Here is a 15130-nt window from a genome sequence, read left to right as displayed (position 1 = left end):
GTTCTGTTGGCAGATAATTTTTCTTATTTTAAGAAAATTATACCCTATTTTTGTACTTTTTTTTCTTGTTTTTGAATGGGGACTTTTTGCAGTGTAAAGTTCATGAATCTTACCGAGAAATTCATTAAGACACGAAACTAAATATTTATCCATCGTTACTTCCGGTGAGGATTACGCACAACCTTCTAGCGAGGACATTTCCATGGTGACAATCAACAGATATTGGAAATAGTCGGTGCCAACTTCCTTGACTGTATCCGCCCACTGTCACTCCTGATATCCGGGATTCTCCGGGCGCAGCTCAGATCACCTGCAGCCAGGGAGCGCACCAGCGGCAGCGCGCTTTTCCTTACTTGCAGAAAAAAATAGAGGAGAAAAATCAGCTTTGTCTAAAAAAAAAAAAAAAAAAAACAAACGAAAAAAACTCCATCCTTAGATTTGCAAGTATTTTTTTTAATTTTTTAATTTTTTAGATTTTTCTGTCTAATCATGCAGGATAAAGGCGCATTTTTCAGCCCCTTTTGCAGACCGCGGTGTCTGGCGGCAGCCGCTCCGGCTGGAAGAGCGAAACTAACTCATCCTGGAAAAGCAATTCTGGCAGGTGAGTTCACGGCGACCTGCCGCACGGGGGGAGGAAGTGGTGGTACAATTTGAAGACCAGAGGCTTTACAGCTTACAGAAAAATGTTACAGTCGTAGAAAAGGAGAGCACAGATTTTAGATACTTTGATTTAAGCCCGGCTCTGTTGAACAACTGAGTGTTTCAGTGTGAATATCCTGTAATTTAACTTGGTTTACAAAAGCGGAGTAAAAACAAAGCAGAAAATTATATTTCCAAGAGAAGTCACTAATATTTATTACGTGTTGTTCGTGAGGACCTTTTGGGGAATTCAAGACGTCATACAGTTAAAAAAAAAAAAAACTTTAACTTTTACATTTTACACGTTTCAACCACCAAATTTAAGGAATCTAACGGATTTTAAGGAATAAATAATCGTAAAGAAGCGTATATTTTATATTGTTTCTGTTATTTTAACTACAGTTAGATATTTGGAGGCATGTCTAGGAATACATGCTACATGAAACAGCTGAAAAAGCTTAAGTGCAGTCAGATTAGATGGAGGGTGTCTGAATATAGATTTTAAAGTCTTGCAACAGACTTGGGTCTGGACTTTGACTGGACCATTCTAACACCATTTGATCTAAAGCTCTGGCTGCATGTTTAAGGTTGCAGGTAAACCTCCACCCAGGTCTCAAGTCTGTTACCACATGTTTATCCAGGATTAGATTATTGCTCCATTCGTTCACTTTGCTCCGTTTTCCTGGCCCCCTTTGGTGTAAAGTATTCCCACATCATGATTCGGCCACCACTGTGTTTCACCCCAGGGATGATATGCACCACGTTTTGCATGTGAGCCACAACATTTCCATATAATCTGACCACTGCATCTGACAGTTTAACTCGCATATGCCAAACTGAAGGCATGCGGGCCAAATCTGACCCACCAGAAGTTTTCATGTGGCCCTCTCTAGAAATAGCACCCTCAAGATGATAGTTGTGTTTTTTAAATATTATTTGATCAATAAATCAGTTTTGTCTGTACTAGATTATATACACACATTTCATATTCTTTAACAGTTTAAGGGGTTATCTATACTTTCTGCCACATTTAAAGAGCTTTTTTGAACTTGATGTGGACCAAAATGAAAATAAGTTTACACTCCTGGTTCAGGTGAGTGGATGTGGTAATTTCACAACTGTGCCATACTTATGGATGTTCATTCCCTGCTTTGAGCACCCATTAGATGTTCAAATCTAAGGATATTCATATTTAACTTAACTCTGCTTTTATGTTCTCTTCAATTTCCTCCTGCTGTGTTGCTTCGTGATGCTGCTTGTTCACTTATGTTCTCCAACAAACCTCTGAGACCTTCATAGAGCAGCTGGGTTTACACTCAAATTAAATTACCAACAAGTAATAGGGGAGATCTGAAAACAACTGGTTGCACTGGATGTTTCCAGTACAACCAGTAAAAAAGTAAAGGGGATTGAATTCAAATGCATCCATATTTTCAGATTATGTGTAAATATAAATGGGACAACGTCCATCCTTTGCTTTGCAGTGCTTTACATTTTTTATGTGACCACTAAAAGCCTCAAATAAGATCCTGCAGTCTGAACAGAATTTATAAGTACTTGCTAAATTCAAGACGATCAATTTATGACGCAAATCAATTTTTTTGGTTGCCAACTGTTGGTTAGTGTGATGCAAACTTACATAAGCTAGATGAAACGTTTCCAGATATATAAGCTGATTTAAAAAAAAAGAAAAAAAGAAAAGAAAAGAAGTCACAGTTGTTTTCCAGCCTAAATTGAAGACGTTGCTCTTTGAAAGATTTTTAACTAACCACTCAGCTGCTTTCGCCCTGTGTCCGTCTTTCCTGTCCCGGCTCGGTTCGACCTGCAGGGGATTCTGTTCATCCTTCCTCCTGTTCAGGTTTACATAACACCATTAGGGCAGCAGAGTGATGCAGCGATGTACAGGACATGATCGCATCAGACGTAGAATTTTTGTTCCTTAACTTTATGAATCAGCAAAGAAGCCTTTAACATCAATGCCAGGTGTTATTTCTCAGTTTTAATATAAAGTTTCCTGTGTACTGTATTCACCCAAAAAGTCTTTTTCCATTCAGCATGTTGGACTTTTATTCAAATTTTGGCAAAAATGAAGCAGCTCATTAACATATTTTATTGTTTTACAGATGGATTTAGGCCTATTTTTCTGGACAATAAATTTCCCCAGAAATTATTGCAATAAATGACAATATTATTGTTTTTGGATCATTTTCAAATATTATATTGATAATAGCTATATTGTGAAAAATGTCCTTCTCAAAGGCCGATAAATTTAAATTAGTAAAGAAAACTTAACACTTGAATCTGGGATGTTTTAATTATCAAAAATACAGCATGACAACAAAAGTCAAGATAAAATGGAAATAAAAATCACACAACATCCAAAACCATATATAAAATGGATTATAAAGTCTCTGTAAACAAAATTACCCTTCAAAAAATATAAAAAAATCAAAATGCAATTTATCAAGCTCATCTCAATTTATCATGCGACTAATTGCTTATTGCGACACCTTTAGTTAGATTTATTGTTTTAGTCATTTGTTTGCTTTGACAGTTTCAGAATAAATCTTTAAAATTCATAAATCGTAGCTAAAATAGCTACAATATTTATCAAAAAGTCAGTAGAACTGATTTTAAAGACAAAGGTTTAATTGAGTGGTATAAAAAAAAAACTCTAAGCAATTTCAGCTAATCAAATAAATTAATTCCATCAGCTGTTATCATTCAGCGCCACCCAGGTTGTATTTTTTTTAAGTCGTATCTGTAATTAATCAGTTCAGAGCCCAGTGCGCTCCTCCCCTGCTCCTGCTGCCGACCTCCATGTGTGATGATGACGATGATCAGGCTGCAGCAGCTCCAGCTGATGAAGAACCTCTCTGAGGTGCCTCTTCATCAAGGCTTCATGCTGAGGTTGGCAGCGCTTTGCTGATTTCGGCTCTGTGCTCTGCCAAACGTCACTTTCTCGATCTTTCATATTCCTGAATGAATTTCTTCTGATTGAAAACAAAAACAACTCGTCTTGGCTCCAAATGCGACTTATTACACACTCATTATGAGTTTACTTGTCCTCTGAGCCAATAACGTAATAAATAATTATCATCACAACATTGCATGTGCCTAAAACTAAGACAAATATAGAATATTTAGACCAGAAACAAAAGGGCTTGAGCCAATATAAAGTTATTGCAACTAGACGGTCTAAAATATCAAAACTAATTTAGTAAAACATCTTGTCTTCTAGTTTTCACACCATTTGTGTGGCCAGAAATATTTCCAAACAGCCTCCAAGTCTCAGCCTTATTTCAGCCAGCTTACCATCAGTGTGCAGAAATTGGTGGTAATTAGATATTGTTTATTTCTTTTAGTTTTCTGTTTTTCAAACTGTTGCAAACTTGCTAAAGAAAACCTGCTGAACATACAGAAGCATCAGCAGGGTAATAATTTTCTAACAGTGTTTCGGGAGTTTGAACACAGATGTAAAATCCTGATAATCCTGTTGGGTGAGTTTGTCTCCTGCAGGCCGTTGAGCGATGATGATGCAGTTTTCAGTACAAAGCAACATGTAGCCGTTTCCAGTCACATGTAACATTGAATAAACTATGCATTCCTGAGCGATCTATACAGCATTCACATACAGTTTTGAAAAGTAATAAGTTCTGGACAAATACAACAAAAGGAAAGTGACTTTGGAAATATGTTTAAAGATATTTTTCTTTCTTTTTCAGCCTTTAAAATGACAAAAGTCTAATGGCAAAACTGTTTAACAGATTTATATTGAATTCAGATGCTTTATATTTCCACATCACTCACTGATTGGCATGATTTAATTGATTTAATTGATCAATATTCTGGTTAGGAGTGAAAAAGGTCATTTCCACATTGGGGAGCTTTAAGTTCAGGTGGGTCTGGATCTGTGGTCAAAAATGCCAAACAAGTCACTACGCTGCTGCTTTCGGAAACAAACTAAAGTTACCAAAGTTGAAAACTGCTTAAAAAAAAATCAAGATTTAGTCTGAGATAGTCCAGTAGTTGTAGATGTTTTAAGTTTTTATAAGAGCTTCTTCAAAAACCGTAAAAGGGTCAATCACTGAAAACTGGAATCCAGTTTTAGCGTTGCGTTGATACCATGCAGATCATTTGAGGCCAACATTAATATTTAGTCCAGGATGGAAACTGGAGGAGCTCATATGTGTGTTCATGGTTCATATGTGGTGTTTAGTTTATTTTATGAAACTAAACACCATCTTGAGAGAGATTTATTCTTCAAACATGCAGTTTCTCTCGATCATTGGGTGAGCAATGCCTCAAAATAATTTGTTGCCATGGAGACCTGATGACTCCCAACCCACTTTACAGTCCAGCTCAGAGCACAACGTCACCCAGCCTCGTCTGACGGCTCCAGTTGTTTCACACTTTTTATTTATTTGTCTGACTGGGCAAGTTTGGACGAGCAGTTTCCTGATGAACACACAGCTGCTACTTGAATGGCATGTGTTCTTGTCTTTCCTGTTTTTAATCATGACTGAGGAAAGTTGGCCTGCATGTCATTTCATAATCATGCTTAGGACAATAGGATTTAGTTTCTAGATTCTCTTAGCTTTCAAAGTTGAGCATTAATTACTAAATTACCGATGGAGGGTTCTGTACATGTTTTGTCTTTCCTCCATATTTTTGTGATTGTCTGATTGTTCTAGAAGATGAGCAAATGTTTGGGCTCTAGTGTTAAAAGCTGCTGTTTGCAGCAGAATGGTCCCTCGATGTCAGGTTTAAGGCTGAATAAGACAAACTTGGCCATGCAGAGTCTTTCAGCCGTCAGTCCTGCGCAGCCTGACTGACTGGTTGTGGCCCGGTGCTGATCCCTGTTCCACTAAGGTCGGGTTGGGCCTGCCTGTCAAGTTTCACAGCAGCAGCTTGTCTTCGTACAGAGCCCGTCTGGTGACATGAGAGAAAGAAAGAAAAAATTCTAGTGACCACGACTTAGTAACTTGTGGGAACTGATTCATTATAACAAGTCGCGGTCTTGAGTTTTTTGTTTCAGTGGGAACGCTGCAGCTGTTTCTTTGTAAAGATACAATTGTTTGGGAGTCAAAGTGTGTCACTGGGTTGAGATATCAACCCCAGGAAAAACGACGGATAGTTTATACGACCAGAACAAAAAAGTATTTTCCCATCCTAGGGAATCTAGTTCGCACCATGCCTGGTGTGTGTATTTGTTGGCAGCATTTCTCTGCAGACAAATCGAGCCACTTGTTCGTTCCCTGCAGCTCTAAGAAGACAAAGCAAGTGGAGATAGACGGTCAGACCTTAATGGATTAAAGAAGCCACTCAGTTAATGGTTGGGAGGACGGATGCTCTGCTTTCCAGTGATGGTGGCTGAAGTAGAGGGAAGGGAAAAGATGGTTTTTGTCCAGGAGAAGCCTGAGGGATTCTAGTTGTAGCTTTTCACATGAAAGATTCACCTGCAGAGAGGAAGACTTTTAATTTTAAAACAAATTTCTGGAATATTTGATGCTTTTGTCACACTACCCCCCCACCCCCTCATAGATCTCCCTCTCTTCCTCTCTCTGTCTCGGTAGCCTGAGGCCAGCCGGTCTTGTTTTCAGAGTGGCTGTCTCGTCTCAGGCTCAGAGGGCTCGTCAAACTCTGGCTTATTACCCGTTTCCCCACGTCACAGGCGGCTCAAGCAGAGTCCACTCCCCCTGCGCTGTCCCTGCTGCTTGTTGAGCACCGGCACCGGGAGGCGAGCTAATAAATCACTGAGCCGTCTCCCATCCAACCCCCTTCACCTCCTCCAGCCTGTCAGCTAGATGTTGGTCTGATGCACCTGCAGATATACAGTGCTGGTCACATTTAGTAAGACCCCTGGTTGAGACAAAAGCCTTGGATGAATTTATATTTTACTGCAGTTGCTGAGGTTTTGGATTGAAACATCCAGAAAAATCACCACATAAGCTGAGCAGATTTATTTATTTAATGTAAGGAAATGGTGTTTAAAAATCATCCACTGAGTTTTTCAGTGTCAGGCCCACAGCATGACTTTCTTCCACCATACCGAGCAATAATCAACAGTTTTCCGTACTTTCATCTGGCAATGCTCCGATACCGATACCGATATCTGTTTAGTGTCGCCTGATACCAATCCGATAGAGAAAAAGAATCCTGAATTGACTTAAAAACGTTTCTTTTTGTTTTTTTAAACATGAATGTAGTGCAAAATCAATTGATAACAGCAAAGGACACTTAGACACTCCAATAGCTACACAAGTTTGGTCAAACATGTAAAAACAGCTAAACTTTAATAAGTTCACTCAGAGGAATTAGGAGTAGAACAGCCAAAGTAAAATAAATAATAAAGAAACTGAAAGAGACAGAAACAATAGGTCGGCTACCTCAGTCAAACATGTAAAACAAACTACAATAAACCTCATTGTAAAAGGCTCAGAAAGTGCAATTAGGAATTCTAAATATATTGTAAAATAAATAATAAAGCAGGACGTTACTCAAAGCATAGAATTAGCCTGAACAGATCTGCATTTATCCATCGTTTTTTTCAACAAGTAACATAAATCTGCAAAGCTTTAGAAACTCACTTCACCAGGATTAAATTAACGTTGTGAAACTTGATGACTGATGGCAAATATATAAATATTTGTTTCACCCTGAAACCTAAATAACCACAGAAGGGAATTCAATTCCGAGTTACTACCTTCCCCTGTTAAGAAAGTAATACTTTAGATTTGAAAAATGGTTTCCATCAACAATCTTTTAAAGGTGACAAATCCTATTTTCTTTGTCGTCTGCAGCTCACAGTCCTGTGGGGGAAAGCTGTCTCGGTAGAAAAATGCCACATAGATCATTTTCTTGCTGTTGGAGTGGGTTAGACATAGTTTAGGTAATTTAATCAAATTGATGAGTGTGGTGCTTTAGTGCTCAGACAAACTGGCTCTTTGTCGTAACAGAGATTTGATAGAAGTCTGTACAAATGTTTTTTTTATTTTATTTTATTGGGAGAATGAGACAATTTAACCACAATCAGATGTGTGGTTAGTCTCATGTGTCATGAACACTGAGGTTAAAATAGCAAAGTAAAAGCTTTGTTTTTATCCTTGTTTACAGGAAAATGATCCTATAATGATTTACATGCTTCAGTAAATATTGATGACAAAAATTTCAATCAAGATGAATAATCTTTGTAATCAGACATCACCTTTGATGCAGAAGTGCCAAAAAAGAAATAGTAGATGAGAGCAGACCTGCACAGTTAATTTCATCCAAAAATCCCCTCTGCAGGAAAAAGGTAAATATTCCAATTATTTGTTTTAACACAAATGTCACTTTGTGGAACAACTAAATGTTCAGAAAGCAGTATTTTTAAAATGGTTTGAAAGTAAAGATAAAAATGTAGTTTTTTTTCATCAAGAGTGTTTTGGAGTAATTTGGCAAACCTTTAATCATCAAAATACAAAATATAGTGATCACTACATTCAGCAACAAAATAAGACATTAAAAGTAGTAAAATAATACACAGCGGCTCATAGATGAAACTTTGATGCCAGTTTTTTTTTTTTTTTTTTTTTGTGGTTTTTACAAACTCGTGACTAGAAAATCTGTGTGCAACCAGAACAGTCTGTGAGTTACCACTGACTGACCAAGGTGCATAAATACCGTTCATGTAAAACAGCGTTTCATCCCTTCCCCGTATAAAGCCCTGCAGCATTATCTCTAGTTGCACAGACGGTCTAAACAACCGGAGCTTTATCTGTCCTCCTCTTGTAAATCAGCCCGTTTCCTCCATGCTGCAGGGCTGTAAGCAGTTTAAGCAGTTTCCATGTAAAATTAATCAACATCCCGCCTGTAATTAGGCGTCAGCAGCTGAATTAGAGAGTGTTGTTCAGGACAGAGAGAGCCTGAAAGGCCAGGCGTCAGATGAATAATTCTTTTCATCTTCGCAGAAGGCAAACAGAGCCGTTCTCATTCTGCTAACAGGAGACCTGATGTTTGAAGTGCATCATTCCTTTGGCTTCACTCTCAGCTCCTTTGGACTGGAGACGTGGACGTAACAAGTTTCCCTCCGACCTCCGCTGCTGTGTTCCTCCCTCTGGAGATTTTTATGAGATAAAAGATGATCAGGATTAATATTCAATTCTCCTGCAAAACTGACACCTCGCATATCTGCAAACCTACAAACAGACCAGTTTTTAGTCTTTTCTTTTCATGTGGGTTTGTGGTTTAGGGTTTTCTCCATGCTGCACAGAAAAATAAATATTGAAGGATTTGGAGCTTGACTTCTGTTCGATGCTCTGTCATTACATCCCGATGAAAAGGGAAAGTTGATAGCGGGACAGATGTGTCCGAGGCTCATTAGTGATGTTCAGCATCAGGGAGGGCAGGATTTCAGGGCCGATCCTCCCTGTCAGCTGCTCACATGTTGGCTCAACTTTGCTTTGCTTCTAACTCTGTTCTGAAAAGAACTGGCTTCTAACTTGTCATATATTTGTTTATGTTTCTGTTGAGATTATTTTTGAATGGTGATTTAAAATGAAATAGCAGAAGTTTGCTAATTTGAACCTCCATTTTTGTACCATCAAATGGTTCTTCCCTTTAACCAACTGCTTCATGTCTGTTTATCTAACTATCCCATTTGATTTGATCTGATTTGATTTCTTTATTCTCAAACAGGTTTTAAAAAACCCCCAATAATAATAAAAAAAAAACTGTAAGGTACAGAAAACACGCCTAACCAAGAACAAAGTAATTTATTTGCCACTACTTTTTTGTTTGAAATGGAGTTGCAAGAAGTGAAAACCTTTTTTTATCATTCCCCTTATCTCAATGTAATTAAATACACTCAAAAAAATAAAGGGAACACTTTTACATTTAAGTGAACACTGAAGTGTTCCCTTTATTTTTTTGAGCAGTATATATTATTTTCAATAATGAAACCATGTTATAATATTAATGTTTCAATATTGTCTCAATATTTCTGTGAGAGACAACAGGGCCTCCTGGTTTCTATTGGGAGACAAGTACTTTGGATAAATTATGACAAATATCTATAAAAATATAAAACATGACATATTGCAAGTTGATTTAACTTTGGATTATTTTTCAGACTTTAAATTACACCATGTTTAAAATTAATTGTGGTTCTGATCATTGTTTTCTGTCCTCTATTACTGTTATTTGTTATGGATTATTAAATTTCCTATCCTGTGAAACACTTTTAGGAGACAATGGTTGTTTTTATTCTGTGGTGTATAAATTAGTTTCATATCTTGCCTTATCTTGCCTTTATCACTTCTGTATCACATTTCCTGATACTAGGCCAGTCCAGTTATTGAACCGGACTGGTTCAATAACTGGACCAGTCCGGTTCAATAACCGGACTGGTTATTGAACCGGTCCGGTTCAATAAAAAAGTTAAAAAAGTTTTTTTTAACTTTTTTAAGTTAAAAAAAGGCCAGATGGATTGTTTCGTACCTGGAAAATGTTGGTATAAACAAAACTAAAGCTGCTTTCGTACAATTTTTCTTTTTTCTGTTTTTAACTTTGTTTTTTTTAATGACTGCAGAAGGCACAATTCATTCCCCACTGATAAATTCTCACCACTAACAGTTTTTATTGCTTTAAAACACAACAAGAGAATTAATGGATCTGATTTTAAAATTAGACGCTCTGTGCTCATTAAAACATTTTATATAGTTTTTCACGTGCGTTTGGCAGCGTGTGTCCGTAGCATGAGCCCAGGCCCAGATGTGAAGGGTAAGGTTGTTGATTAAGTTGTTAATTTTGTCTGTCTGGTCAGAGAGTGACAGCATTACCTCCATACAGCCCAGCAGCTCCAACAGTGTGTCAGATTCATGTAAAATCCACTCAGTCTGTGGATATTTCAGCTTTAAAAGTGTCTGTTAAAGCAGATTTGTCTGAGATGCTGTAATATTTTCCACCCCCTCTGGATTTCTCTACATTGGAGTTGCAATTTCTTTCTTCTGTAATAGCAAGTGTCAAAGGTTTGTGTTGATGTATTGATTTCAAGGCATTGTGTTGGGAAACCTGAGGAAGAGGAGAGGTGAGGGAAGATGCTGCTGAAGGAAAGAAAATGGAGAATTTATTAGGAGAGGGAAGCAAGTCTGCAGATAAAGATTAATGGCCATTTTTTCTTGTGTAACCCACGTTTGGCAGATACACTGGACTCATTTAGGCTGTCACCTGTAAACGTGTGTGTGTGGATATGTGTGTGTGTGTGAATCTGTGCTGAATGGCGGCTGCAAAATGAACAGGAAGACGGACAAGCTGCATTACAGATGCTGCACATCTGATGAGGATTGATCATGTGTTTGCGTGTGTTGCCGCCTCGGAGTTGGTCCACTCATTTTTTCTTCGCTGCCACACTTTTCGGCCAGAGAAGATAACAAACGGGAAAGATGGAGAGTATTTGCTGTGTAGGAGGAAATGTTTGGGACGAGGAGACGCCACCAAAAACGATCTGTCAGAGTAATCAGGGTTTTCTGCGTCAGTAGTAGAGATACACGAGTCAAAAGGTCTGAGATGGGGAGCAGAAGGTCATGAACCAACAACAACTCGGTTGTTGTTTCCACTTTTAGAGGTAAATTTTAAAAAAATTAAAGGTTAGTAAGATATGCTTTGATACATAAATGTGAAAAATCTTGTAATTCATTCATTTTCTGCTCCATTCAAAGCTGAGACTAATTAAAAGTGATTTGTAAGCTTGAGAAACTATTCTGTTGTAATCTTGTAGTGATTTTAGATTCTCATTCACAACACACAGTAGTCTGAGCTCTGATTGGTCCTAAATTTACTCCGACTCATTATTCTATCAATCATGCAGCCTGACACAGCTGTCCAGAATTTAAATAAAGCAATAAAAGACTGAGAGACACAGGTTGAGTGCTTAGCTTGGAGTTGAATTTAAACTCATATTTTAATGCAGTCATGACGTAGCAAACTCCGGACTGGTCAGGTTTACATATTAGTTGATTAAAAGATAACATTTTGATTATTTAAAACAGCTTTAAAACATCTAACGGTACAGTTGTTGTGCATGATGTTCAAGGAGACAATAAGTGTGTGTTTCTCTCACAGTGTGCATTTTTGTTCCTGTCATTGACTTAATGGAGGGTCTTGGCCTGGGTAATGGAAACCCTCCCCACTGGCTGAGTGGATAATTTAATTAATACCAACCTTGTCTCTCCATCCCTCCTTCCTTTGTGACTCATCTCTGCTGTGGCTGGTTTCTGACTGGATCTCGCTGCTGCTACACACATTTATTTTATCTCCTATTTTTCCCAGCCAGCTTTATGGTCCTCATATGACTTTTCTTCTTATTCTTTTGGTCCAGTTGAGCCACCGCAGGAAGATGATTTATCCTCGGCGACCTCATTACTCTTTCTCCCTCTGCAGCGGAGCATTTAATGTTTATGGACTAAAAGCTATTTGTGGCATCACTGTAATGATCCACGACGTAATTCATAGGGGGAGCTGAGTAATGCTTGGTTAAGGTAGCATCCAACACGCCAGGAAAAAGATCCAGACAGAAAAGTATTCATTCACAATTACACATCAGCTTGTGTTGGTCAATCAATCCTGCTGCAATACTTTCAACTGGTTGTCAGGGAGCACATGTGAAAAAGTTAAATGGATGATATTTTCTTTTTAAGGCCACAATCACAAATTTTTGCTAGCCGATAAATTGGCCCAGTAATTATTGTGATAAATGAAAATGATGTTTTCTTTCAGACCATTTTAAGTAATATATTGTCACCTTCACAAAATAATGGCTAAAGTTATCTTTTTAAGATGATTTATATAAAAAAAATTTTTTTGTAAAAAGTGACTAATGGCATAATAGTGCAAGTTTACCCTCTTAAAGACCATCCATCCATCCATTTTCTTGCACCCTTGTCCCTTGGTGGGGTCGGGGGGGTTGCTGGTGCCTGTCTCCAGCTGACGTTTCGGGCGAGGGGCAGGATACACCCTGGACAGGTCGCCAGTCTGTCGTAGGGAAACACAGAGACACACAGGACACACAACCAGGCACACACACACTCACACCTAGGGGCAATTTGGAGAGGCCAATTAACCTGACAGTCATGTCTTTGGACTGTGGGGGGAGGCCGGGGTGCCTGGGGGGAGCCCACGCACGCACAGGGAGAGCATGCGGGCTCCATGCAGGGGGACCCCAGGCCGGGAATTGAACCCAGGGCCTTCTTGCTGCAAGGCAACAGCTCTACCAACTGCGCCACTGTGCAGCCCCCTCTTAAAGACCAATGAACTTTATTTTAACAGGTTACACTGAAACCGGAAGATATTTTAAATAAACAAAATAAAACATAACAACAAAGAACAATAAATAAAATTGAAATAAAAACCACTTACAACTAAAACCATGAATACAATGGATTATGATGCCCCTGTAGACAAAACTGGCTTTCAAAAAAAATTTATCATTAGAATGGAAATTACTGAAGTCATTTTATTGTACAAGTAATTGTTTAATTGCTTATTATGACGAGCTTAAGCAGGAAACAGCAACACTTTTATTTTCAGTTTTAGGCTAATTGTCTGTATTTGTGCTCAGTGCAGCTTTTACTCTGTCTCTCTTTATTCCCAGGTGGAATTGCCGGTGGCATAGAGATCTGCATCACTTTCCCCACAGAGTACGTGAAAACGCAGCTACAGCTGGACGAGAAGGCCAACCCACCGAAATACAGAGGAATAGGTATCCAGCCCGTCTTACTTCCTTTCTCTGGTGCTTATTATCTAATTACCCGTCATCTTCAGGTGCATCATCGTTTCTGGGGAGCCGTCACTGGGCTTGTTTATGTGGCTACGAAGAGCCCAGTGCTCACACGCACGCAAACACAGCCAGGATCTGCTGATGTCTGCTGGGACTCTGAGGATTGGAGACAACGCTAATTAGCGCTCCAGACAGCTGTTGCTTTTCTTGCTTGTTGGTTTTGTGAAACCACACAGATTTCTGGATTGGTGTTGAAGGGAAAACTTTTGGTTTCATTGGATAAAAATGATTTGTGCTAACGCTGACTTTCATGTGGTTGTTTTTAATTGACAATTTTAAAGAAACCTAATCAGTGAAAACAGCTGAGAACAATAATTATCCAGTAGAAAGGTTGCTACCTGGCAACAAGCAATAATCTGACCATAAAAATAGCTCCTTGGATGCCAGGAGGCAAAATTAAAATACAGGTCATAAAAATGTGCTCCCTCAGTTTTGGAAATCAGATTTGCAGCAGAACTGATGTCTAAGGGCAAATTGATCTGTATTCTAAACTTGGAGCTGAGAGACCAGAAGAGAAACATGTTAACAAAATTGATGAGATTTTGGAGACACAAAATTGCGGCTCTTCAATGTGTGCTGTAGAGTCAATAAAATTACATCAGAAATGTCTTTTTAGACATTTTTTGTCTTTGTTCATTGTCATTATAGCAGCACTGACAATGTAGATTTGATTTTATCTTTACGTTACTTTGCTTCAAACTTGTAGACTCACTAAATTCTCCAAATGTACCCAGCATGGATCCATAAATCAGTCCAACTTAACTGATCCCAAATATCTTATCTCATTCATTCTCAAATGAGTGATGCCTTCCCATGGATTTTATAAAACTAAATCGGATGTAAGCAGCTGTACTAGCTTCCTGCAGTAGCTTTCTGTGCTACAGCTCAAGCTGGTTCCTATGAATAAGAACGATAAGTAGGAAGCTGCTTTAATTTCTTAATTTACTGAATGTCTGTTTCTTTCCAGGTGATTGTGTGAAGCAGACGGTGCAGAGTCACGGTGTTAAAGGACTTTACAGAGGACTCAGCTCACTGCTGTATGGATCCATACCCAAATCTGCAGTCAGGTGAGTGAAACAATGAACAATAACAAATATATTGAGAAGGCTAATGCTTAATTAACTTTAAAAGAGTTTGCCTTACAAACTAGAGAATGCCTGTTGTTTTAAAGTCATTTTTCATACAATTCTTAGGTCAGTAAAATCAGAAAAGACTCTATTTGGTGTGTAAATCTGCTTTCTCTGTATAGTTTTTTTTATACATTGAATAAAATATCCTTTTCAACAAAACCTTGAACCTTCTAACTCTATGGACTTGTTTCAACATGTAATCTCTATGTATCTTCACGTGTTTATCATTATCTTTATCTGTTTTAAAATTTGCATTTATAATACCATAATTATATATAAAACCCTAAGTTTAAATTCACAAGGTGAACATATGCTGATTAAAACAAAACCAGTTAAGCTGTGATTGTTTTCCAGCTGAAACTTCTCACTCACGCAGTCCAATTATTCCAGCCCATTACCCACAAGGCTTTGCACAAATGCCACACTAGCACTCAGTATACAGTAATTATGTTATTTTTTTCCCACCACTGACATTTATCTACAGACAAATGTGCACGCTGTACCTCTTGTGCAAGCAGTGACGTACACACACACACACACACAC

General features: G+C 38.3%; 1 protein-coding gene across 1 annotated transcript in view; it reads left to right on the top strand.

Annotated features, from left to right (window-relative positions):
• Window positions 1–231: 231 nt before the first annotated feature.
• Window positions 232–15130, top strand: part of si:dkey-178e17.1 (tricarboxylate transport protein, mitochondrial) — a 24891-nt gene continuing 9992 nt past the window's right edge. Inside the window, exons 1-3 of the mRNA XM_008418128.2 lie at window positions 232–601; window positions 13271–13378; window positions 14424–14523. Of these exons, the coding sequence (XP_008416350.1) occupies window positions 490–601; window positions 13271–13378; window positions 14424–14523 (320 nt within the window). The 5' untranslated portion in view covers window positions 232–489. The remainder of the gene's footprint in view (window positions 602–13270; window positions 13379–14423; window positions 14524–15130) is intronic.

This window comes from Poecilia reticulata, linkage group LG9 (assembly GCF_000633615.1).
Source record: "Poecilia reticulata strain Guanapo linkage group LG9, Guppy_female_1.0+MT, whole genome shotgun sequence".
NCBI classification, from domain to species: domain Eukaryota; kingdom Metazoa; phylum Chordata; class Actinopteri; order Cyprinodontiformes; family Poeciliidae; genus Poecilia; species Poecilia reticulata.
This window is presented reverse-complemented; position numbering and strand designations above follow the sequence as displayed.